Source organism: Mauremys mutica, chromosome 2, assembly GCF_020497125.1.
Source record: "Mauremys mutica isolate MM-2020 ecotype Southern chromosome 2, ASM2049712v1, whole genome shotgun sequence".
Lineage (NCBI taxonomy): Eukaryota > Metazoa > Chordata > Testudines > Geoemydidae > Mauremys > Mauremys mutica.
In genome coordinates this window covers 88,460,564-88,487,257 of record NC_059073.1, presented here as the reverse complement: position 1 = coordinate 88,487,257, position 26,694 = coordinate 88,460,564, and the positions used below count along the sequence as shown (strand labels likewise).

At 44.4% G+C, this 26,694-nt stretch overlaps 2 protein-coding genes across 3 annotated transcripts in view; both read left to right on the top strand.

The window, feature by feature from the left end:
* Nucleotides 1-1,343: 1,343 nt before the first annotated feature.
* On the top strand, nucleotides 1,344-8,955 carry ZBTB14 (zinc finger and BTB domain containing 14). 2 transcript variants are annotated; one of them, XM_045002890.1, is made up of 3 exons: nucleotides 1,344-1,581; nucleotides 5,778-5,860; nucleotides 6,345-8,955. In XM_045002890.1, the coding sequence occupies exons 2-3, from the start codon at nucleotides 5,858-5,860 to the stop codon at nucleotides 7,686-7,688; spliced, it is 1,347 nt and encodes a 448-aa protein (XP_044858825.1). In that variant the 5' UTR covers nucleotides 1,344-1,581; nucleotides 5,778-5,857; the 3' UTR covers nucleotides 7,689-8,955. The 2 variants fall into 2 exon arrangements, with proteins under 2 accessions (XP_044858825.1, XP_044858826.1); XM_045002891.1 differs by lacking the exon at nucleotides 1,344-1,581 and having other exon boundaries at nucleotides 5,701-5,860.
* Nucleotides 8,956-20,396: 11,441 nt separating this feature from the next.
* The window catches only part of AKAIN1 (A-kinase anchor inhibitor 1), a 41,148-nt gene continuing 34,850 nt past the window's right edge, over nucleotides 20,397-26,694 (top strand). Inside the window, exon 1 of the transcript XR_006577217.1 lies at nucleotides 20,397-21,189. The gene's annotated coding sequence lies outside the window, so the exon portion shown is untranslated. The remainder of the gene's footprint in view (nucleotides 21,190-26,694) is intronic.

Below are 26,694 nucleotides of genomic sequence, written 5' to 3'. Positions count from 1 at the left end.
GACCCATCCCCAGGGGCGGGCATGGCTCATGTCCCTCTGCCAGATCAGGCAGGGGCGTTGCGGGCGCTGATCCAGGTCACACAGGCGCGCGGCCAAGGGGCACTTCGCTCATGACCAGCCTCCCGGGCGAGGGCTGTTACTGCCCCGCAGGTTTCCTCCACCCTCCCCGCGCCGCTGCAGTCAGGCCCGGCCGGAGAAAGCTGGGCCGCCGCCGCCCCCCTTCGCCGCTGTTACAGGAGGGGGGCAGGGGGCCCCGCTACAACCGCCCCCCCCCCCGCAGGAACTCGCTCATCCTCCTCCAGCAGCCGGGCCCGCGGGGAGCGGCATCACCTCGGCCCGGCGCTGCGGGTACGGGCGCGAGGCGGCCCCGCTCCCCTGCCGGGCCCAACCCCCAGACCGCGCGGCGACCGTTACCCCGCCGGCCTGAACCAGGGCAGCCCGCCCAGCTCGCTGCCGCGCAGCGGGACGGCTCCGTGAGGCGGGCGCTAAGCTCGCGCACGCAAGCGCGGCTGGGCGGGTTCCCGAGAAAACGGCTCCTTCTTCTGGCGCCCGCTTCGGGATGACGTCACCGCCTCGCGGCCGCGCGAGCCTTGCAGTCACCGCGGCGCGCGAGCGCCACCGCCCCCCCCAGGCTTGCACAGCGCGGCCCGCGAGGGAGGGGGGACCCGCCCGCGAGAATGTGCAAGTCCCCCGGCCCCCACTCGGCAGGCGCGCCCTGCCCGCACCGCGCATGCACGTACCCCGGCGCGTGCGCGCACTGGATGCTCGTGCAGGAGGCGGCGGCGACGGCCAGAGAGACGCGCGCAGACCCCCCCCCCAAAAAAAAGCCCCCGTCCCACCAGCAGCAGCGTCCCCGCGAACTGCGGCACTGAGCGCGGCGGCGGCGGCGGCGGCAGCAGGTAAGCGCGGCTCCCCCGCAGACACACGGCGGGGCCGCTGCGCGCGCTCTCGCCGCTGAGGCTGCTGCCCGTCAGCCTGGCCGGCTCGCGCCGGGGACATGGAGGCGCCACAGACGCGCCCGCCGCCGCCAGCCGCAGCAGCCGCCGCCGCGCGCCGCTGCCTCCCCCCCTCCGTCCTTCCAGCCGCGCGCCAGGAAACGCCGCCGCCGCCGCGCGCCAGCCCCGAGGCCCCCCCCCCCCCCGCGCAACAAAGGGGAGCGGGGCCGCCGCCCGCGCGCCCCGGCCCGGCCCCGCGGGGCAGCCGCCGCTCTGCGGGCGGGAGGGGGCGGGCGCTGCGCGGGCACCGCGCGGGGGATCCCGCCTCCGCCTGTCCCCGGCGCAGCCCCGAGAGGCGGCGCGGACGGGCCCGGGCTGGCGCTGCGAGGCTCGCGCTGGAGAAGGAGCCGGGCTCCGGATCCCCTGACAGCCCGCAGCGAGGAGCAGAGCCCGCCTGGCGCCGCGCACCGCCATGGCCCGCGCACTTGGCCTGTGCCGCGGCCCCGGGGACGCTCGCGCGGCCGGCTCCGGGCGCACGCGCTGGGCCAGGGACACCCAGGCCCGTGGGCGCCCGCCTGGCTCGGCCCCTCACTCGCGTGTTCGCCGCAGTTCGGTGCGCGCCGCTGCCTGAACCCGGGTGACTTTGGTGAGCGAGAAACACCACGTGGCTTCATGCAGCTTTGTTGTTGTTTGACGTTAGGCCCAGTGACCGGGACGCCTTAGCGCTGGGTGCTGTGTGTACACCACAGAACACAAACACACCCCTGCCTCTCTGGGGCGGGGTCGGGGCAGCTGTTTAACAATGGGGAAAACAAAACATTATTTTACTTGCCTGTTTTAAAAAAAAAGTGACCCTTATTTAAGTGGAATTTTACACAGTTGCCTCATACTGCGCACCAGCTCCATAGTAGGCACCACAGTGCATGCTGTAAGATCACAAGCATTGAAAGAAGCTAGCAAATTTTCTATTTTCAGTGTGTATACACCTGTGAATTCATATAGATTAATAGTTTCCAAGGCCAAAAGGGACCATTGTCATCATCTAGTTGGATCTCCGGTATAACACAGGCTAGAGAACTTCCCCAAAAATAATTCTTAGAGCATATATTTTAAAAAAAATCCAATCTTGATTTGAAAATTGCTGGTGATGCGTCCCTCATGACCATCATTGTTGAAAATATATGCCATATTTCCTGTCTGAATTTCTCTAGCTTCAACTTCCAGCCACTGGCTCAGGTTATACCTTTCTTTGCTAGATTGAAGAGCCCCCTCAATATTTTTTCCCTAGGTAAGTACTTAGAGATTTGACAATGTGTTATGTATACACTATTTCAGTTTTCCCATAACAATCTGTTAGGTTGAAAAGATGCTTATCAATGGGACAACAGAAAAACTCATAAATTTTAAATCAGTGTTTTGTTTATACAAAAAAAATGACAAGACATGCTATTGACCATTAACAGGAACTCTTTACTATTTGTAAAAAAAGTTAGTTCCTAGTCCCATAGTTTTTAAAGTTGTTCTTGTTTACTTTTATACATTGAAATTGTTCTGTACGCCTCTCATACCTGATTATTTTAGAATGTAGTTACTTGGGAGGAGGGGAATCCTGATCTATAAAAGGACTTAGGCTCCTAAGGCCAACATTGAGGTGCCACTGAGAGCCTCAGAAATGCCACTCAGCTGCCATGTAACTCTCCGTAGGTGCCCAAACTCCCAAGGCATCTAAATTTCTATTGTTAAAGTCCCCTAGGTGCCTAAGTTTCTGCCAGTGAGCATGCCTCAGTCTAGGCCAGAGGTGGGCAAACTATGGGCTGTGGGCCACATACAGCCCGCGGAACCCTCCTGCCCGGCCCCTGAGCACCTGGCACAGGAGGCTAGCCCCTGTCCCCTCCCCTGCTGTTCCCCTTCCCCCACAGCCTCAGCTCACTGCGCCACCGGCGCAATGCTCTGTGCGGCTGGGCAGCACAGAGGGCGGAGAACAGGGGACAGTCAGGAAGGAGGGGGGGTTGGATGAGGCGGTGGGGGGCAGTCGGGGGACAGGGAGCAGGGGGGTGAATGGGGTAGGGGTCCCGGTGGGGGGCCCTCAGGGAATGGGGGGGTTGGATGGGGCAGAAGTTCCAGGCGTCCTGTCAGGATGAGAAGCGAGGGGGTCGGAGACCGGGCCACGCCTGGCTGTTTAGGGAGGCACAGCGTCCCCTAACCAGCCCTCCCTACAATTTTGGAAACCTGATGTGGCCCTCAGGCCAAAAAGTTTGCCTGCCCCGGTCTAGGCGCTCAGGAAACCATCTCATACCTAAGCCCCAGCAGGATGGGATAGCCTAATTTTGGCAATTAATTTGGGAACTGATCTTTGATTATCAGCAGGTAAGTATGCCCAGTGGTCTGTGATGGGATGTTAGATGGGGTGGGATCTGAGTTACTACAGAGAATTCTTTCCTGGGTGCTGGCTGGTGAGTCTTGCCCATATGCTCAGGGTTTAACTGATCGCCATATTTGGGGTTGGGAAGGAATTCTCCTCCAGGGCAGATTGACAGAGGCCCTGAAGGTTTTTTGCTTTCCTCTGCAGCATGGGGCACGGGTCACTTGCTGGAGGATTCTCTGTAGCTTGAGGTCTTCAAACCACAATTTGAGGACTTCAGTAACTCAGACATAGGTTAGGGGTTTGTTACAGGAGTGGGTGGGTGAGATTCTGTGGCCTGCATTGTGCAGGAGGTCAGACTAGATGATCATAATGGTCCCTTCTGACCTTAAAGTCTATGAGTCTACGATCCTCAAACTAGGTGTTCCCTTGCTTATATTGCCTGCAGTTCCCAATCCAGTAGGAGTAGATGTTGTCAGAGCATGCCTAACCCCCCACAAAACAGCTAGAGGAGGTGGAGGTGGTGACACTGTCCCCATTATAATTTTAGTCCAGAGGTTTGGCACCTAACTCTTCCAATGAATCCTCAGGCAAACAGTATTTTTTTTAAAAAATATGGTTAAATGTAAATGTGTACATTTAGAAACAAAGAATGTAGGTCATACTTTCAGGATGGGGGACTTTATCCTGGGAAACAGTGACTCTGAAAAAGATTTGGGGATCAAGGTGGATAATGAGATGAACATGAGCTCCCAGTTTGATGCTGTGGCCAAAAGGAGGCTATTGCAATCCTTGGCTTCCCAAGTAGGAATAGATAGGTTATTTTACCTCTGTATTTGACACTGGTGCAACTGCTGCTGGTGTCTACAATTCAAGAAGGATGTTGATAAATTGGAAAGGGTTCAGAGAAGAGCCATGAGAATTATTAAAGGATTAGAAAACATGCTTTCTAGTGATAGGAGCTTAATCTATTAAATTTAACAAAGAGAAGGTTAAGGGATAACTTGATTACAGTCTGTAAGCAGGGGTGCTGGAACCAGAGATGCTGGGATGTGTGTGCCAGCAGTCCCTGGCTTGAAGTGGTTTCCATCATATACAGGGTTTAAAGTTTTGTTCAGTGGCTTTCAGCACCTCCACTATAAAAATTGTTCCAATGCTACTGTATGTAAGAACCTACATTGGGGACAACTACCGTATTTTTCCGTGTATAAGACTATACTTTTTCCTAAAATCCTTAGACTAAAAATTGAGGGTAGTCTTATACACGGAAGTAAGCCCCCTGTTCCCTGCCCTCTGACCCCCCCAACCCCTATCCACCTCCCCACCCCTGAACTCCCCTGCCCTCTCTCCAACACCCCCTCCCTGCCCCCTTACCGCGCTGCCTGCACGTGGCTGGCGGCGCTAAAGTCCAGCCGCGGCTGAAGCTGGGAGCGCGGGGCAGGGGCAGGGGTCGCGCGGCCGGAGCCACGGGGCCAGGCAGTGTCCGGAGTCGGGCATGCGGGTAGGTGGGGTCGCGGCCGCTTCAGTGCCCGGACCGCACTACCGGAGCCGGGCGGCCGGGGACGCGGGGCCAGGGCAGGAGCCGCGCGGCCGGGGAGGGATGCGGCAGGAGCCGGGCAGGGCCGCCGCCGGAGACCAGCCGGGGCGCATGGCCCTCCTCGGCCCCTCTACCCCTACCTCGGCGTTCTCTTCCTGTGCCTGAGCGGCAAAGTCGGGGGGGACAGCTGAAGCGCGGCTGGAGCGGCAAAGAAAACAAAACAAAACAAAAAACCTGAATTTGGGGTTAGAAAAGTTGGGGGCGTCTTATACATGGGGGCGTCTTATGCACGGAAAAATACGGTATATAATAAATTTACTCAATCTAGCAGAAAAAGGTACAACACAATCCAATGGCTGGAAGTTGAAGCTAGACAAATTAAGACTGGAAATAAGTTGTAATTTTTTGACAGTGAGGACAATTAACCATAAGAACAATGTACCAAGGGTTGTGGTGGATTCTCCATCACTGGTAATTTTTAAATCCTAAAAGATACACTCTAGGAATTATTTTGGGGACATTATATGGCCTGTGTTATACTTGAGGGCAGACTAGATGATCACAATGATTCCTTCTGGCTTTGGAATCTATTAATTGTATGGGGAGCCTAGGCCCCTAACTTGGGGCTGTGGATTCCATTGTGCCATTAGCGGACAATTCTGCAGCTGTGGTGTATTTTTATAGCTATTTCCTAATCACCTATACAATTCATAGCTCAAATACTATTAGCTATAAAATTAGTCAAAACTTAATTTCATTTAAATTTTACTTTAACAGAACAAGTTGTATAGTTTTTAACTGCTTGAAAATGTGAGACTAGACTCTTAATTTCCTGAATAACTTAATATTGCTGAAAATGTTAATTATGTTATTTAATTTAAGAAACAGATTAAGATAGTGTATAATTCTCTGTTCTTACCTTCTCCAATGTTCTTTGTTTCAGGTTCAGGGTGCCCATAATAAGGATTAGTCTTCTGTCAAAAGTTTAGTGATCGATTATTAAGAAAATTTCCTGCATTGTTCATGGTACGGCTTAACCATTTATATTTTATATTTAGTTTGGGTTACAATGGTAAATGGTTATTTTGTGTACGTTTCTAGAGCTTATATGTTTTAAATGTGTAAATACTTATTGACATTTCTTTTTGTTATAAGAAATATTCAAATTTAAATATGCCAGTTAGAATTACAAAAGCAGATTTAATGTAAATATGTGAGTAAATTTATATTTCCTTACAAATAAAATTGGTCATTGAAAAAAAATAGCATTTTTTTTCTTCAAAGTATATACATGGTACTAGGTGAAAAACCTTTGCATATGTAATAATTTTAAATGAGACTTAACATTAATCTTTTTTACAGTCTGGAGGACGTGTTCTGATCAAATTAAGCTAATGTTTTCATTTGATAATTCTTATTTTTGATTTTGTAGATGACCTTTAGAATCATATCTTATGAGTTAGTGTTTTAGTAAAAAGTCAAGACTTTTTTCCTCTCTCTTTCTCTACAGGAGTTTTTCATCAGTATGTCTGAAAGCATTAAATATAATGATGATGATCACAAAACTGTGTTTCTGAAAACATTAAATGAACAACGTCTGGAAGGAGAATTTTGTGACATAGCTATTGTGGTAGAAGATGTGAAATTCAGAGCGCACCGGTGTGTGCTTGCTGCATGCAGTACCTACTTCAAAAAGCTTTTCAAGAAACTGGAGGTTGATAGCTCATCAGTAATAGAGATAGATTTCCTTCGTTCTGATATATTTGAAGAGGTTCTAAATTATATGTATACTGCAAAGATTTCAGTTAAGAAGGAAGATGTAAATTTGATGATGTCATCAGGTCAGATTCTTGGTATTAGGTTTTTGGATAAACTTTGTTCTCAGAAACGTGATGTATCTAGTCCCGAAGAAAACGCCCAATCCAAGAGTAAGTATTGTCTGAAAATAAATCGTTCTATTGGAGAATCTAATGATAACCAAGATGATGAGGTTGAGGAAATTGGAGATCATGATGATAGCCCATCAGATGTAACAGTAGAAGGAACTCCTCCAAGTCAGGAAGATGGGAAATCCCCTACTAATACACTAAGAGTTCAAGAAGCAATTCTAAAAGAGTTGGGGAGTGAAGAGGTTCGAAAAGTAAACTGCTATGGTCAAGAAGTGGAGCCCATGGAAACAACTGAATCAAAAGACTTAGGATCTCAAACCCCTCAAGCTCTAACATTCAATGATGGCATAAGTGAAGTGAAAGATGAACAGACGCCAGGATGGACAACAGCAGCTGCTGACATGAAGTTTGAGTATTTGCTTTATGGTCACAGGGAACAAATTGCATGCCAAGCATGTGGTAAGACATTTACTGATGAAGCACGATTGAGAAAACATGAAAAGCTCCATACTGCTGATAGACCATTTGTTTGTGAAATGTGCACTAAAGGGTTTACCACACAGGCTCACTTGAAAGAGCACCTGAAAATCCATACAGGTTACAAGCCTTACAGCTGTGAGGTGTGCGGAAAGTCTTTTATTCGAGCTCCAGATCTGAAAAAGCATGAAAGAGTCCATAGTAATGAAAGGCCATTTGCATGCCATATGTGTGATAAAGCTTTCAAGCACAAGTCCCATCTAAAAGATCATGAAAGAAGACACCGAGGGGAAAAACCTTTTGTCTGCAGCTCTTGCACTAAAGCATTTGCTAAAGCATCTGATCTAAAAAGGCATGAGAACAATATGCACAGTGAAAGGAAACAAATTACTACAGCCAACGCCATCCAGAGTGAAACAGAACAGTTACAGGCGGCAGCCATGGCAGCTGAAGCAGAGCAGCAACTTGAAACTATAGCTTGTAGTTAAAGACAAAAGCAGAAAACTTTATCCAAGAAGTAACTTAAGAAATTAAATTGAACAAAAATTTAAATGTTGAAACATGTTTAGACTGATCATTATCTTTTCAGGATAAAATATTTTTAGAGGGATTGAACACTGCATAGGAGCATATAGCAGTGCTTGGCTAGGTATTTTAAAATACTTCAAAGATATGTATTCTTAAAATATAAAAATAATTTTGTTATTAGCACTAACGTTTTAATTTCAGGAAATGACTGAATCCTTTATAAACAAAATGAGGAAATCGCTATTTGATGTTTTAGTACAACTTCTGCATACTTGTCCTTTGTACACATTAGTAAAACCAATGAGATAAATTATGTCTAACAGAATTGAAATTTGTAGAAAAAGTTATAAGTATGGGAACAAAATATTAATTATTTAAAAAGATTTTTGGGTGTAGTTATGCAAGAAGCATATAGTACACCTAGAACCCATAAAAATTCACCTGTTGGAATCCTGACATTTTTATTTCCTTTTTCCTCATTCACTGTACTTATTAGCTATTAGTGCAGCTAATTTTGGGTAGTTGGTCAAGCGGAGTTATCCTGCTTCTTTGTCCATCCCCTTAAATTCCTCTCTTTAATCTAGCTAGTGAGCTGGTGCATACAATACTTGCTTTTCTAAAGGTTAGACTTTCCACATTCATAATAGCCTAGATGTGTCCCCTGGATCAACAAATGGAGAGGACACAGCACTCATCTACCCTTTCTGTGTAGAAAAGAGTAGGGCTCAGTTGCTTCCATGTACTCTTCAGAGGCCTTTTCATGCAGTATACGGGAGATGGACTGGAGGTGGGAGGGAGGGCAGGTGGGCAGAATGTGTAGAGAGATATATTGTTCTAAATCTGGCCCCATGAAAACTAATCAAAGATAATGCAATCTGAGGCTGTATTGTCTTTGTCATGTAGCTTCCCCCTCACTCTCCCTAGGACAGCCAAGGCAAAGGGATGCACAGGCACAGACTCCATGGGTGCTCCAGGGCTGGAGTACCCTCAGGAAAAAAATGGTGGGTGCTGAGCACCCACCGGCAGCCCCCTATCAGCCCCCCCGACTCTCCCCAGCATCTCCTACCTGCCGACAGGCCCCACCAATCAGCACCTCCCCCTCCCTCCCAACGTCTGCTGTGGATCAGCTGTTTTGCAGCATCAGGAGGTGCTGGGGGTGAGCGGGGAGGAGTGAGGGCGCAGCGCTTTCGGGGGAGAGGGCAGAACTGGACGGGGAAGAGGCAGGTTGGGAAGAAGCAAGGTGGGGGTGAGGCATTGGGGGAAGGGGTGGAGTGGGGGCAGGGCCTGGCCAGAGCCGGGGTCGAGCACTCCCCAGCAGATTAGAAACTTGGCGCCTCTATGAAGGGATGTCTGTAGAAATACACCTCAGTGGAACTAGCTGTGCTGTTGAGGGGAGGGATTTGGTACCAGGCGCCCTGCAGATCACTGCCTGCAACTTTAAGGGTAGGTTCCATGGCCTTTTAGGGGGGCACCTCCCAATAGGATTGTGTGTAGAAGGATCTCTATAGGGGAATCTGTGTGAGAATGTTTACCCTCTGAGAAATCTCCCACAGGAAGAGATGATCTTGGCCAGCGTTTCCAACTATCATTGCCTCAGAATCTGTTAAATCTATTTTTGAAATCATTCAGGCAAGGTTTTGTTTTGTTTTGGGAGTTTTTTTGGGAGGAGTGGGGGGGCAGGAAGGGGTTGTTAATTGTTCCTTAACTTACCACAGTCTCAGCAAAACTTTTAAAATACTACAGACTGAGTTGTCTCTTGGACATGGAAATAGGGAGTCACAACTTCATAATATTAATTGTTAAAATGATCCTAAGGAACATGAACATTCTTTATTTTAAGTGTAAATAATATAATTATTATCATCAATGTTATATTTCAACTATAAATGGGCAAAATGCACTCTTTTGCACATCAGGTTGGAATAAATTGGTCACTTAAGAGACCCATGACATATAAAAGTTGTCAGACAAGTATTTATAAATTATTGTGTGGTAAATCACCTCTTGCATTTCTAAATAGAAATTGAAAATAACATTTTTGTAACTGATCATTTTTGTTACAACTTCATTGTGTATCTTTCATGTAATCAACAGTTTTAGCAATTATATTAAAATACCAACAATAGTTTGAAAATTGTTCTGTAAATAAAACATGAATTGAATATTTTAGAATATGTAAATTTTGGACTTTGTCCTATATATTTTTTTAAATGTTTCTTCATTTTACATTTAGTGGTTTTAGTTTGTAAACCAACTATCCATTTTATATTTGTGCAATGTAAAATAGTAAGTACTCATTTAATTTGATAGCTTCCCACAAAGGAAGACACTAAATTAATAGTGTAAAAGTATTTTACGGTTTGTTATATGTAAGCATAGATAAAGATGGTAGATTCAGAATTTGAGCTGCACCTTTCTTCCCTGGTGCTTGCAAAGTTTTAATTTTGTTTGTTTTTTAAAACACAGTTCACCACTTGTAAAACACCATAAATAATTAACTAATGCATACACCATTAAGGAATGAGGACAGATTTGTTTCAGGTTTTCAAGAATTTAATAGCTATAGTGAGATAAAAATGTTTTAAACTTTATTTTCAGTCTTTTTTAAAAATAGCTGCAATATTTTCCCCCATATATTCTTTGTTTTGGTATAATTTCAAAATATGATCAGGCATCGCAGTTGAAAAAACAAACAGTATACATACTGTAATAATTACAATTTACATGGGACAAAACCTTTTTGTTCCCAATGATTTGTACAGTTGCATAAATACATAATTTGGGACTCAATCCTGCAGTCCCTCAGTCACAGCGGTACATCCATTGAAAGCAATGGGACTACTGCTAGGACTGCAAAATTGGGTCATAGGCTTTCTGCTAAATTTTAGTTACCTACATTCCACAATTTCTAGAATCACTATATATTCCAGAGAATAGTAGGGATGAGGTTCTTCAAGAACATGCGATTACAAAAATTAATCGTGATTAATCATATGATTAAGTGCACTGTTAAACATAGAATACCATTTATTTAAATATTTTGGATGTTTTCTACATTTTCAAATATATTGATTACCATTACAACACAGAATACAAAATGTACAGTGCTACTTAATATTTATTTTTTATTACAAATATTTCCCCTGTAAAAAACAAAAGAAATTGTATTGTTTAATTCCTCCATCATAAGTACTATAGTGAAAGTTGAAGTTACAAATGTAGAATTATGTACAAAAAAATCTGCATTCAAAAATAAAAGAATGTAAAACTTTAGAGCCTGCAAGTCCACTCAGTCCGACTTCTCATTCAGCCAATCACGCAGACAAACAAGTTTGTTTACCTTTGCAGGAGATAATGCTGCCCGCTTCTTGTTTACAGTGTCACCTGAAAGTGAGAACAGGCATTCGCATGGCACTGTCGTAGCCGGCGTTGCAAGATATTTACATGCCAGATGCACTGGAGATTCATATGTTCCTTCATGCTTCAACCACCATTCCAGAAGACTTGTGTCCATAGTGCTCAATAATGATTCAAAAAGTGCGGACTAACACATGTTCATTTTCATCATCTGAGTCATATGCCACCAGCAAAAAAATGATTTTCTTTTTTGGTGGTTAGGGTTCTGTAGTTTCCGCATTAGAGTGTTGCTCTTTTAAGACATCTGAAAGCATGCTCCACACCTCGTCCCTCTCAGATTTTGGAAGGCACTTCAGATTCTTAAACCTTGGCTCAAGTGCTGTATCTATCCTTAGAAATCTCACATTGATACCTTCTTTGTGTTTTGTCAAATCTTCAGTGAAACTGTTCTTAAAATGAACGACGTGTGCTGGGTCATCAGAGACTGCTATAACATGTAATTTATGGCAGAATGCGGGTAAAACAGAGCAGAAGACATACAATTCTCCCCCAAGGAGTTCATTCAGAAATTTAATAAATGCTTTTTTTTTTTTTTTTTAAACAAGCGTCATCAGCATGCAATTGTCCTCTGGAATGGTGGCCAAAGCATCAAGGAGGAAACGAATGTTTAGCATGTCTGGTACGTAAATACCTTGCAGTGCCAGATACAAAAGTGCCATGCGAACGGCTGTTCTCACTTTCAATTGACATTGTAAATAAGAAGTGTGCAGCATTATTTCCCTTAAATGTAAACAAACTTGTTTGTCTTAGCAGTTGGCTGAACAAGAAGTAGGACTGAGTGGACTTGTAGCCTCTGAAGTTTTACACTGTTTTGAGTGAAGTTATATAACAAAAAAATCTACATTTGTAAGTTGCACTTTCAGGATAAAGAGAGTGCTCTACAGTATTTGAGGTGAATTGAAAAATACTATTAATCATTTTTACAGTGCAAATATTTGTAATAAAAATAATATAAAGTGAGCACTGTACACTTTGTATTCCGTGGTGTAATTGAAGTCAATATATTTGAAAATGTAGAAAAAACATCCAAAAATATTTAATACATTTTAATTGGGATTCTACTGCTTGACAGTGCGATTGAAATTGTGATTAACATTTTTAATCGCGATTAATTTTTTTGAGTTAATTGCATGAGTTAACTGTGATTAATCAACAGCCCTAATAAAAATATCTGAAATAACAAAGTGATACTGTAGATACAAGAATATTGTGCATGATACAGAAAAACAACTTGTTTAACTAAAATATTTATTTCCTTGGTACCAGAATACAAAAAAAAAAAATAGTCTCACTAAAGGGATCTGATCCTGTAAACAGTTACACTTCTTTGAGTGCTGTCCCTGTGGGTGCTCCACTTTAGATGTTCGTTCACCCCTGCGCTTGTACTCAGAGACTTTTGGTAGCAGTGCCTGGTTGGGTTGCACATGTGTGGGCCTGTGCTGCTTCAGGCAGTTAACTGATGCTGTGCGACCAACCCCCACTCAGTACTTTCTCTACTGCTCTTGGCTATGAGTTGGAGCAATCAGCAGCACCTCACTACTTAGTAGTTAATCAGAAAACAGTTATTTAGTTTCATCGTTAGCACCTGGTTAAATTGTTCCCTTTTTCTTTTATCCCTGTCACCTAGTTAAAAAAAAAAACTTTTTACTTTTACTTTCCTTTTGAACTACTGTCTGAGGAGAAGTTTCAGTTGAACCTCTGCATACACAGCCGCTTTGAGGGTGAAAGCCGCCCCTGACAGGAATGCCCGGTTTCCTAGGTTTTAAATGCTATCTCAACTGCAAGCTTGCTATACCTGTCTCAGACGGACACAATCAGTGTGTTTGCTGCCTTGGCGATACACACATAGCTCAGAAGTGCCAGCACTGCCTCAAGCTCACTGCCAGGACAAGAAGGGCTAGAGATTTGCAGCTAAAGCTCCTTATGGAGAAGTCTCCGACCACTCCTGGTCAAACTTTGCCAACCACAGCTTCTGATAGGGGTCCCTCCTCAACCCATCCATCTGAGCAACCTGCCAAAAAACTGTCAAACAGGCAGGCACCTCTGTCCCCAACACAGGAATCGGCCAAGAAGTGCCATTCCACGAGTGGACAATCAGCACCAGCACCGACTGCATTGTCAGCACTGGTAGCCCACACAGTGGGACCATCCAGCACTGCCAGTACCTCAAGAGCCAGGGACTCTAAAAGAGCCGGATCTGACAGAGGCACTAAGGGGAAATCTAAATCTCATGTCTCCGCACCGCCAATACCAAAGCCGTGATCCGCACACAGCAGCACAGCACTGGGACAGATGACGACTCCTTCAAAGGCACACTCAGTGCACTCAGTTTATATAAAGCAGCTCCTGGCACCGAAAATGATATAGCCTCGGGTTCCAATCAAACAGGCAACACAGCAGTTTCTAAGACAAAAGGATCTCTTAGTCAGCTCTGCCCCGACTCCCCTATCATCAGCACGGATGCAAACATCTCATGCTCGGCACCGAGTCTCCTTTCCTCTCATATACAATCCGCTCCTCCCTATTCGAGTGAGGAGGATGAGAGCGAGGAAGGACAAGGAGATCTCCCTCCACAATCGCCTCTCTACCATGAGCTGACTAACTCAGGATCCCCTCAGGATACATATTACACTGATCCCAAGTATTTCCAGTGGTATGACAGCCCTGGGCGCCCTCCATACCTCTCTCTCTCACCAATGGGCATACTGGAGCCTGTGGGTGACATACCCCACACAACAGGGACTGACCACCACAGCCAGATCCAGAACACAGTCACCTGCAGCTTCGGTGCCTGGACCTTTGATGGCAGCGGGGGAAGCGGGAGAAGAGGAGGAAGAACCCCCGATCCTGGAATAGGGCACCATCTACCTACTTGTCACCACTATCCACAGATGACACTGTCACACCTCCTCCCCTAATATAGGGGATGTTTTCAGACTATTCCAGGATCTATTTAAAAGGGTAGCTAGCTCTCTGGACATCTTCCTTGAGGAGGTCCAAATGACACAACATAAACTAGTGGACATTTTGCTTCGTCCAGAATCACTCTGCCCATGAACAATGCGCTGATGGACCCTGTCAAAACCATTTGGCAGACCCCTGCAACTGCTCCTCCAACCTGCAAGAGGTCTGACAAAAAATATTATGTACCAGCCAAGGACACAGAGTTCCTCTTTTCACATCCAGCACCCAATTCCCTAGTGGTGGACACAGTCCAGGAACATGGTAGGCAACAACAGCCCAAAACACACCTCACAACAAAGAGTGGAAAAGACTTGATCTGTTCGGCCGCAAGGCTTATTCTTTGGCTACACTACACCTCCCCATAGCCAACTACGAGGCATTACTGGCGAAATATGACTATATTAACTACACAAAAATGTCTGATTTGATTGATTTTGATTTCTGAGGACAAGAGAGAACAATTCACAACACTTGTATCAGAGGGATAACTCATATCCAAAACAGCCCTGCAAGCCACACTTGATTCTGCGGACACATCTGCAAGATCAGTGGCGATGGCTGTCATGATGAGAAGGGCCTAATGGCGCCATCTCTCTGGCTTCCCTAAAGAGGTGCAATCCACAGTTGAGGATTGCCATTCGAGGATCCCGAACTCTTCACTGAGAAGACAGATGACTCTCTCCATTCACTCAAGGATTCACGAATGACACTCTGATCCTTGGGAATCTATATACCCAAACCCAAGAAAAAACAGAGGAATTATTATGTAACCCAATGCTACCGCCAGACCATGTATTCGCAACAACGCACCATGGGACCTCAACCTGGTCCTTCAGGCCCTCACCCGTTCCCCATTTGAACCCAGGGCAACGTGCTCATTACTACACCTTTCCAAGAAAGTGGCATTCCTTATGGCAATTACATCTGCCAGATGTGTAGGAGAACTGGGGGCACTCATGGCAGATCCCCCATACACGGCCTTCTTTAAAGATAAAGTATCCCTGAGACCACGCCCCCAAGTTTTTACCAGAAGTTGTTTCAGTTTTCCACCTTAACCAACCCATTTACCTACTGACATTCTATCCCAAACCCCACACAGATGGAACGCATAGTCCACACTTCACACTCTTGATGTACAAAGGGCATTGGCTTTTTACATAGAACAAGGCCATTTCATAAATCACCCAGACTGTTCGTATCCATCATTAGAGCAACAGTCAACATCTGATACTTCGTTCATCATCTGTCACGACTTCAACTCTGAAGCGCCTTCCTTCCACTGGAAGTCATCTAAAGTGGAGCACCCACAGGAACAGCACTCGAAGAAGAAGATAAAGTAACTGACCCTGTGCAGTAACATAGGTTCTTAGAGATGTGTCCCTTTGGGTGCTCCACTATCCTCCCTCCACCCCTCTACTTCAGAGTTTCTTACTCAGTCTGCAGTAGAGAAGGAACAGAGTGGGGGTTGGTCGCACAGAATCAGTTAACTGCCTGAAGCACATGAGACAGGGACCACATATGTGCGACCCAACCGGCCACTGCTACCAAAAGTCTCTGAGTACAAGTGCAGGGGTGCACGAACACCTAAAGTGGAGCACCCACAGGGGGATACATCTCAAAGAACCTACGTTACTGCACAAGGTGAATAACTTTCTCACATTTAGTCCTATGTGTAAAATTACTCCACCACATAAGTGTTTTGGGGATCAAAGCCTGTCTGTTATATATGCAGGATAGCTAAAACTGAAAGCTTTTGGCCTATATCCTGAAAACGCATGGGAGTAGGTCTGTGGTTTTATTGCAACTACCCACATGTGTAAGGTTGAACATCTGCATGAATATTTGAAGGATCAAGGCTTTTATACATAATGAGCCAGATCCTCAGCTCCTGTAAAATGATTACATTTTCAAAGTTGCTTCAATGGAACTATGCTGATTTACATTAGCTGAGGGTCTAGCCTAAAGGCTTCTTGATAAAAGAATAGAGAATCAGAGAAATGTAAGGCTGGAAGTTCAGATGTCATCTAGTCCTCTTAAGGAAAAACAGCTATTAAAAGATTTGGTTATTTTTAAACAATTTAGATTGAAGAGGCTAGAATGAAAAAAAAATTGAATATTAGAGCCTTACTTGTTCAGTATTCTAAACTATTAACTACTTCTGCTATTAGAAAGTACATTATATATTCTACATTGGAAAAACAAAAGACCAAACTATAAATTCTGGATTGAACTTCGGAATCTGCTCTGTCTCTGATCCAAGTTATGTTAAGAGATGTTAGCCTGATGATGATTTAACAGGATTAATGTAATTCATTTTCAAGTTAAATCATTCTACTCCTCCTAAGGGCATTTAAGAATATTTGCCTTATTTTCTGGTGTTCAGAATTTTGTACCTGTTTCTTTGAAAATAAATCACATATAGACAAGGAACAAAGGGATTCTCACAATCACACAAAAAGTCCACATATTGTAAACAATCTTTTGAAAATATTGAGTCATTCCATGTTCAGTCAGATATTTTTGGGTGAGTATTGTATTTTTTTCAGTTTTAAATGTTAACTTTGTTAAAGATTTGAGATATAGAGACAGTGGGCCAAATTCAGGAGTGATTTGTAACGTGTAAAGAGGAGCACCTTGTACTGACATCAAATGCCAGGTTTTCAAAAGAACAGCTCCCAATTGCACATGGGAGATACTGGGTGCTGAGCACAGGTGAAAATCTGGCTACTTTTTAGGTGCCCAAATTGGAGCTGTTTTGAAAATGTGCCCTGTGTTTTTTACATTCAGTCTCTGTTAGACCTACTTCTGTTTAGTCTAGCAGTGGATAAGGGACTTTAAATTGATATACATGGGTAGGATCTGAAGGAAGTGTAAATGAAAGTAAACCTGCCTGTATCTTAGTTTACCCCTTAAGGGGTGGAGGGCAACTGGTGTAAATTGTCCTACCTCCATTAACTTCAATGAAGCTAGGACAGGGGTAGACAAACTACGGCCCATGGGCTGGATCTGGCCCACAGGACTGCCACCCCCATGGCGCCACGGATCCCGCGCCACTCCCAGAAATGGCTGGCACCACATCCCTGTGGCCCCTAGGGGTGGGAGGGCAGAGGGCTCTGTGCACTGCCCTTGCCTGTGCGCACCACCCCCCACAGCTCCCATTGGCCAGGAACGGGGAACCGCGGCCAATGGGAGCTTCGGGGGAGGTACCCACAGGCGAGGGCAGTGCATGGAGCCCTCTGCTCCCCATCCCCCAGGGGCCGCAGGGCCAGGATGCCGGCCGCTTCCGGCAGCAGCATGGGGCTAGGGCAGGCATGGAGCCTGCCCTGGCCCTGGTGTGTGCTGCTGCCACCCCAGAGCCACTCCAGGTAAGCGGTGCCGGGCCGCTCCTGCACCCCAACTTCCTGCCCTGAGCCCCCTGCTGCACCCTGTCTGCACCCCAACCCCCGCTGCACCCCACACCCCTCCTGCACCCCAACCCCCTGTCCTGAGCCACCTGCTGCACCTCGCACCCCTCCTGCACCCCAACCCCCTGCCCCAAGCCCCCTCCTGCACCCCAACCCCCTTCCCTGAGCCCTCTTGTACACTTCACACCCCTCCTCTGCCCCAACCCCTTGCCCTGAGCCCCTTCCTGCACACTGCACCACACCCCACACTCCCTCCCGCACTCCAACTCCCTGCCCCAGCCCTACATTCATGGCCCTACATACAATTGAACACAGACTGCTGCTTCTTGCATGTGTGGACAGTGCCTAGCACATGGTGAGCTCTATAAGAATAGAAATGGTGCTTATTTTCAAATGCTTAAAGAAGGGCATCTACATTCATATTTAGGCATCAAAATAAGTCTGATTTTTGGAGGTCCTGGCCTTCCAAAACCTCATATTGATTTCAGTCAGGGAGATTTTTAACCTCTGAAAATTAGGCCACCTTGCTTAGGTGCCTATATATGTATTTGGGTATCTAATTTTATGCACCGATGTTTGAAAAAAATAGAGCATAAGAAATAACTATGTGGACCAAATTCTGGTGGTGTGCTATGCATGTTCCTGAAAAGGTACAGCTAAGATTAGCACCACAATGCAATTGTTACACCCTGTCCTGCCTTCCCTTCAAAAACATGGAGTTGATGCTGTATGGCCTCTATGGATAGAACCTCAAAGAGAATTCCAGAGTGATGCTCACAGGTCAATAGTAGAGGTAGTCAGAAAACATAATTTGCATTCCATAGGAAACTTTAACAGTTCAAAACTTGTTTTTGTTCCAAATCAGAACCAAAAGTCAAACTTTCTTGTGGAAATTTTTATTCAGAAACATTTTGTTTTGATAATGCAAAACATTTCATTTTGGTAAGGTAAAAACATTTTGTTGCATGTCAAAACTATATAAAATATATTAAATATAATAAATATTTTAATGTAAAACTAAATTATATTAATTGAAAAAATAAAGTTGACATGAAACATTTTTACTTTGACAAAATGAAAGATTAAATTATTCATTTAGTCTTTTTCCCACTGAAAAAAAGTAACCACCTCTAGTCAGTAGAACAGGCTACATATTATATCGCCAACCTTCCAATTTGATTACTACTAAGGAGCCTTCCTCCTTGGCTCATTCATAAGTTTAATGTGCATAGGTTGAAAGCAGCTGGTTGAAATACAAGGTCAACATTTATAGCATTTATTTGTATTCTCAGAATCAGTGGGATTATTCTTTTGAGAAACATTTACTCACATGAACAACAATTTGTATAATTGGGGCCTTAAAACAGAGGTTAACAAGGGATGGTAAATGCAAAGGAAGAAGCATTATGAGAAGCACAATGGCCTTCATTCTCCACTGTCAGAGCAAGTAGAGTGGAGCGGGCATAGGGAGCCAGTTGCAGCTCCTTCTTTTAAGACCTCCTTGCCCTAAGACAAGTTAGGGCTTCATAGGGACAGCCCTGACTTATACCACTGCTGTAAGGTCCCTCAGGGACCTTATTCCTCCTAGAGATCTGGTTATAGCTGAGCTCTACTCCAACATGCCAGCTCCCCAATCTGCTCTCCTTTTCTCTATGCCCCAAGTGGATGGGGAAGCTGGCACAGGCACGGTGGAGCACCTGCATTAACTTTCCTCTGGCAGAAAGTTCCTGGCACTGGGGAAATTCTCCACTGGCTATTTCCTGTTGATTTAAGGCTATGGAGCACTGCTTACATAGTATAAGTTTGCTTTGAAGACTCGAAAATCCAGCCCATTATGCTATTGTTCATATGTACCTTGTTTGGTTCATTTTGTATAATAACAAATCATGTTTGTTATTTATTATATTTAAGGTCAAGGGAGCAAAGTCAGGCAGGAGTGATGGAGTGGATATGAGACTTGAAAGGCTACTTAAAATAGTGTGAGGGCACATCTAGACTACGAAAAATGGTTGTGTTTTAAAACACATTAGCTACTCATTTTAACTGACACAACTTTGTACCTCTAGACAGGACAAGTTGTATTGAAAAACAGATTAGCTGGTTGTGGGCAACCTTAGGGGATGCTTAATGCTGAGGACCTATGGTTTACCACAATCAATTGACATGTTTTTACTACCTGTAAACCAGTGGTTTTCAAACTGTGGGTCGAGACCCTGTACTGGGTCGTGGAATGGAAGGCACTGGGTCACAGCAGCTCTGATCAGCACCACCGAATGGGCTGTTAAAAGTCCCATTGGCAGTGATGCTCAGCTAAGGCAGGTTAGTTCCTACCTGTTCTGAGACCATGCTGCACCCTGGAAGCAGGTCTGGCTCCTAGGCCGGGGGGGCCCCTAGGGCCCACACGCTGCCCCTGCCCCAAGCACTGGCTCCGCACTCCCATTGGCCGGTTCCCCACCAATGGGAGCTGGGGGCTGGTGCCCGCAGGCGAGTGCTTCAAGAAGCCGCTTGTGCACCTCCACCTAGGAGTCAGACCTGCTGCTGGCTGCTTCCGGGGCACAGCGTGGTCTGCAGTGCTAGGACAGGCAGGAAGCCTACCTTAGCACCCCTGCTGTGCCACTGACTGGGAGCTGCCTGAGGTAAGCCTGTGCCCCAATCCCCTGCGCCAGCCCTGAGCCCCCCAAACCTGGAGCCCCTTCCTGCACCCCAAACCCCTCATCCTTGGCCCACACCAGAGCCTACCCCCCACCCCAGAGCTCTGACCCCCTCCTGCACTCCAACCCTCTGCCCCAGCCCAGAGCCCCCTTCCACACCCTGAACCCCTCATTCCCAGCCCTCACCTCTGCACCCCAACCCTCTGCCCCAGCCCTGAGACCCTCCCAAACCCCTCATCCCCAGCTCCTTTGGGTCATGGGCATCAACAATTTTCATCTGGGTCACCAGAAAAAAAGTTTGAAGACCACTGCAGTAAACTATATCCTAAATCTAAATGCTAAATTTAATCTAATCTGTATCTTAAATCTACATCCAGTCTATATTCATATATTTCAACTGCATCATAGAAATATATGACAGTTTCCCATTAACAACTTCTGTTCTGGGCAGTACAGGACCTATGGGTCCCAAAACATGTTCCTTATGATTCTCCCATTTCCCAGTTTCTCTTATGAAACAGCTAATCTTTGGCCCTGAGACCCAGAGGAATATTCTACTCGTGCTCCAGGGAGCCAGAGGCTGGGGAAACTGGAACCAATTAATAGGTGCAAATATAAGGCAGCAAAGAGGGTGTGTGGCTGCTGCTGTAGCGCTTAAAGTGCGCCAGGTGGAAATGGATTACGGACCTGGGAAATAAAATTTCTAAGCAGTGAGCTGGGTCACTGAGGGGTCCACAACTTTAGTATCATATAGGGGAGACCTTCTCTAATTGGCTGCTTTCCCCACTTGCCTACCTCCTGGGGAAGACAGGTCGATCAGGGTTTCTGCGGAGCTCTCCCCTCACCCTCCCTTCTTACAGGAGGGAGTGGGGAGGAAGAAGATAAATAGCCCAATGCTCAGTATGACTCCACTCCTTCCCTGTCTCATTGCAACACCCAGCCTGAGAAGGGGGAGAGGAGACTCTGCTGCAGCCCCCAGGCCTAGGAGAGAGGTTTGAAGTACCCCAGGAGGAGCAGAGATGAGGGTAGGGAGAAGGGCAGAACTGACAAGGGGGAAGAATTGATCTGGGGGTTGTGGAGCATAATTAATTGCTGGGCAGGAGGAAGGACAGATGTGGGAGTGATGATAGACATCTGCTCTCGCACACACACTCTTTTCAGACCACTTTGAGCACTGGAAACAATTCTTCACTCCCTGACTAGTGGGTCTGAAAATGTAGGTATTCTGTTTCATTTGTTTTCTGTTGTGAACCTTGTCTTTTGGGTAAGCAGCCTAAAAGGACTGAGGACACCCGTGAAGAGAGTTTTCCAGGAGCTCTCTCTCTCTTACAAATTCTATTTTGCTCCTTTCCCATCTGTCATGGAATAGTATTGTCCACTGTGTTGCATTTCTTCTTTTAAATGGCCTGGATTCTGTAGTCTTTCAAGGGGAATCCAGTTGAAGCCAAAGGAGTGTTTTGTTTACTGTTTTTATAGCCATAAAGAAAAGTTATAATTCAATATGTGTTTAGATGGGTGCAAATAGCTATCATTGGCAGGCTATGGGTCTTGGATCCAAAGACAATCAACAGACCTCATTAATACCAATGAATATGTCAAGTGCTCCTTTATAGGCTCAACAGAAGGATCAATCAAGACCCTTTAAGTAGTAAAAATAACTACAGACACATGTGGCTCATTGCCAGGGCAGAGCTAAATCAGAAGAGGTTCCTCTGTTTGCAAACCAGGGGCTAAGATATTGGTTACAGGTTGTGTGTTGGAAGGAGCAAGCAAGAGAGAGTTGTGAGTGTGACCCTGAAAGGAAGCAAAGAGACACAACTTAGACACACACAACTCGCAGCAGTGACACATTTGGGGATTTCTGAGCAAGGAAACTGTCTGTTGTTATTCGTTTTCCATGGTGTTCATGGAAACAGGACTTTGTGTACTTTTTTTGCAAATAAACAAGATTACATCAAGAATGTACCTGAGTCATTGTGGATAGTTCTCTGAAAACAGCTGCTCAAGGTGCAGTAGCAGTCAAAAAAGCTAACAGTGTTAGGAACTATACAGTCAGGAATAGATAAGAAGACAGAATATAAAACCATGCTGCACCACACCTTGAATACTGCATGCAGTTCTGGTCTCCCCATCTCAAAAAACATAGACTAGAGTTGGAAAAAGTACAGAGAAGGGCAACAAAAATGGTTGGAGGTATGGAACATATGAGGAGAGATTAAAAAGACTGGGACTGTTCAGCTTAGAAAAGAGACAGCTAAAGAGGGATAAGATAGAGATCTATAAAATCATGAATGGTGTGGAGACAATGATTAAGAAGGTATTATTTACCCTCTCACATAACACAAAGAACTAGGGATCACCCAATGAAATTAATAGGCAGTAAGTTTAAAACAAATATAAGGAAGTATTTCTTCCCACAATGCTCAGTCAACCTGTGAAACTGGTTGCCTGGGAATGTTGTGAAGGCAAAAAGTAAAACTGGGTTTAAAAAAGAATTAAGTTAAAAAAGATAAGTTCATGGAAAATAGGTCAATCAAAGGTTCTTAGCCAAGATGGTCAGGGACACAACCCTATACTCTGGGTAATCCTAAAATTCTGACTGCTAGAAGTTGAGCCTGATGACAGGATCTGCCCTGCTCTATTCAGTCCTGCTGAAGCATCTGATACCAGCCACTCTTGGAAGATAGAATACTAGACTAGATGGACTATTGGTCTCACCAGTATGGCCATTCTTCTATTATTTTCTTTTAAAGTTGTTTCTGGATTTCATTTTCTTCTTTGTTCTTTTTCTCCACCTCTGTATCTTTCATTGCTTATTGTTAATTACTGAGGCATTAATCTAGGCCAGTACTAAAATGACTACTTATACCATTAATGTAAATCACTTTATTAACAAGTTGTTAATTGATCTGATCTTTCAAACCTACACTGAGTTCCAATGACATCTTCACAAAGGCCTCCTTTTAGTTTTGCATGCTATGAACTATGCGTTGATTGGTTAGGGCTTTCATTCTGACAGCCATTCACTAAATTCCAAAAAGAGATTAAAGTTTATAACAATAATACCCAACACTATAAAGTATCTAAAATAGTTAAGCCAATTTACTGATTAGATTAGCAATCTGATTATGCTTTGGGTTTTTGGTGGGTTGGGGTAAAAAGAGGCATTCGCTTACACAAGACAATGTCTACCAGTCTGCTTCATTCTCAGTGTTGGGATGGAAGCTTTTTTAAAATAATGTAAAATATCTGGTCTACCTTTCTGATATCATAAAATGTTTGTTTTCATTTGCTGTCTGATTCCATCAACCTCTTACATATGGTTTGCTGTGCTTGGTATCACACAAGCAACTCAGGAGGACACTTAATACAGAAGGAGAAAGGAATGGAAACTCTCTTAAAAAAGCAAAAACATGTTTGAACATCTTTGCTAGATCATGCTAACTGGAATTTAGAGCTAATAGCAATTCAGGTGCAAGCATTCCAGAGTTTCTGGAGAGACTGATAGGAAAGAGTTTCATCCTTCCCAAAAGCTGGGAATCAAAATTCCAATTGGAAAAAATAGCATTTAAAGAGCTATCATACATAACTTAAATTATCTTGAGTTTCTTAGTCTAAAATGGTTTTCTAGAGCAAAAATGTATTAATAATAAACTTGTGCCTATTTGTGCTGGGGGGGATCAGATTTTTATTGTTAAGCTTATGAATTTGTATGACCAAATAATGGCATTTTTCAGGGTTAAAATGAAGGGATTAGAAGTAAATCCACAGTGTTACAATGGACAGACAAGAAGCTTAAATAACAGGAGATCTAATAAAATATTTATGTGATTTAACAGGACACTATCAACTTGATTTTTTTTAATTTTTTTTTTACTGACTTGTTTTACAAAAATACAGTTCCTCTATAAGGTGCCACAGGATTCTTTGCAACTTTTTAAAACAATCCTTTAAAATATTTGATAAGGGATTTTCAGCTCTCTTATTGATGTTTATAAGAGTCTCTTCAGCCAGGGAGAACCTGACTGATATACAAGGGAAACAAAACTGACTAAACAAAAAATCACTGATTTATGAGTCAGTTTTAGTAATCTTAGGTGTTGCAACAGTAGCAGGTACAAAACTTTCACACAGATATATGGTTCCCCCCAACCCCTTGATAGTACCCTTTAAATGAGCAAGTACAAATATCTTGCTACATAACAATATATCTGGCATAATATATGGCCCTAAAATGTTAAGGACCTTTTTCAGTAACCTGACCATACATGGTATTTTTTTTTTCACTGACTTGCAGTTGAATCAACCATTATTACAGCATTTTCTCTGGATGAGAGTGTACTATATTAATTATAATTCTTGCCTACTGTGTCTATCGGCAGCTGAAAAGCTGCCTATGTGGAAGGAAAATCTTCTCTCCATTAATACTTCAGTTCTTGAATATAACCATTCAGTACAGAACTATGCCCTTTGCAATTATTTCAGTAAGTACTTATTGATTCCACTTCTATGATGATGTGTCCTGAATTGTATTACATCTCATTTTTTTCATTTTTTTTAATATTCAAGGCTGTGACACAATCTTGTATTTTAAAAATTTTCCATTAGATAGGAAAAAACCCATAAGATGCCTTTTATATTTATTGTAGTCTAGAAAGCATTGATTTGTGTTGGCATTAAACATGAGCCAGAAATGCTAAGATTCTGAAATAAAATGTCCACTGTGCCTTACTCATTGGATAATTTGAGGTTAAATATAGAATTCCAATAATCAAATAAATGATTAAACAACTTCATATACAATGGATAGCAATCACCTGCCCTTCAACAACAAAAATAACACTTCAGTTTCTCAATAAATCCAACACATCTACCCAGAGTTACAATGGGGAACTATGGAAGTTCATGTCACAAGATAACACACAATTTTTTGAAATCTTTTTTTGGAAACAGGCTTCATTAAACAAGAGATATTTGTCTTCCCTCCCTTGCCATCACTCCCAACCACTTCTTGCTCTCCTCCCAGGAACCCATTATCTTATGACAAATCAGTAACCCCATCAATAGTCTAGTTAATAGCAATGGAAATTAATAGATTTTATTTTAGAATAAGCAGATTTTGAATTCATTTCTTCCTGCTGAGGTCAAATCTCCACTAAATACTTGAAACTCGAAGAAAGAGTCCACATAAGTGTACATCATAAACTAAAGCAGCTTTGCAAATTTTCCTATGCTGTCCTAAAACTGTGTCCCAGTCTTGACCTAGACCACTGAACTTCTCAGAAATGATAGCATGCCTACTCAATCCCTGATCTTCCTGCTGAGACTATCAATACAGGTGCTAATTTGCGCTAATATCATGCTTTCTATGTACGACATAGCCACTTTAGGCCCAGATCCATAAAGAAATTTAGGCATTATGACACTGAGCATCTAGCTTCCCCTGGTTAATGGGTTGCTTTGGGGCTTAGCCAGACATAGGTGTCCAGACACCTAGAGTGAGGCAGCAGTGCACATGCCCAGAGGAGCCTATGTTTCTGCCTACAGAACTTCTACTGCTGAGTACTTAGGTGCTGAGTGAGTTTAAGTACCTATATGGTTAGGCACCAGCCAAGTGGGAGTTTTGTGCATCAGAGTGCCTAAACCTGACACTGAGGCACTGAAGTATCTTTGTGGATCCAGACCCTATCTACTAGAAATTGGACTACTCACTTCCATAACAGTTTTCAGAACTGAGGTGAATTTGAACCGATGGAAGGTTGGTTATGCTGAAGGTGAAGAGGTTGTGGTCAAAGAGAGAGAGCTCAGCTATGGAGAGATCAAATGGGACAGGGTTTAGAGAAGACTATGTCAAGTGAAAGCAGCAAAGAGTCTTGTGGCACCTTATAGACTAACAGACGTTTTGGAGCATGAGCTTTCGTGGGTGAATACCCACTTCGTCGGATGCATGTAGTGGAAATTTCCAGGGGCAGGTATATATAAGCAAGCAAGAAGCAGGCTAGAGATAACGAGGTTAGTTCAATCAGGGAGGATGAGGCCCTCTTCTAGCAGCTGAGGTGTGAAAACCAAGAGAGGAGAAACTGGTTTTGTAGTTAGCAAGCCATTCACAGTCTTTGTTTAATCCTGAGCTGATGGTGTCAAATTTGCAGATGAACTGAAACTCAGCAGTTTCTCTCTGAAGTCTGGTCCTGAAGTTTTTTTGCTGCAGGATGGCCACCTTAAGATCTGCTATTGTGTGGCCAGGGAGGCTGAAGTGTTCTCCTACAGGTTTTTGTATATTGCCATTCCTAATGGACTCTGTTTCTGCCCTGCCACCCCCACTAACATGATACAGTTCTGCGGCAATATGGAAGCCTACTTTCGCCGTCTCCAACTCAAAGAACACTTTCAGGATAACACTGAACAGCCCACTGATACACAGTTACCCTCCCACCAACAGCACAAGAAGAAGAATTCCACATGGACTCCTCCTGAGGGTCGAAATGACAGTCTGGACCTATACATAGAATGCTTCCGCCGATGTGCACAGG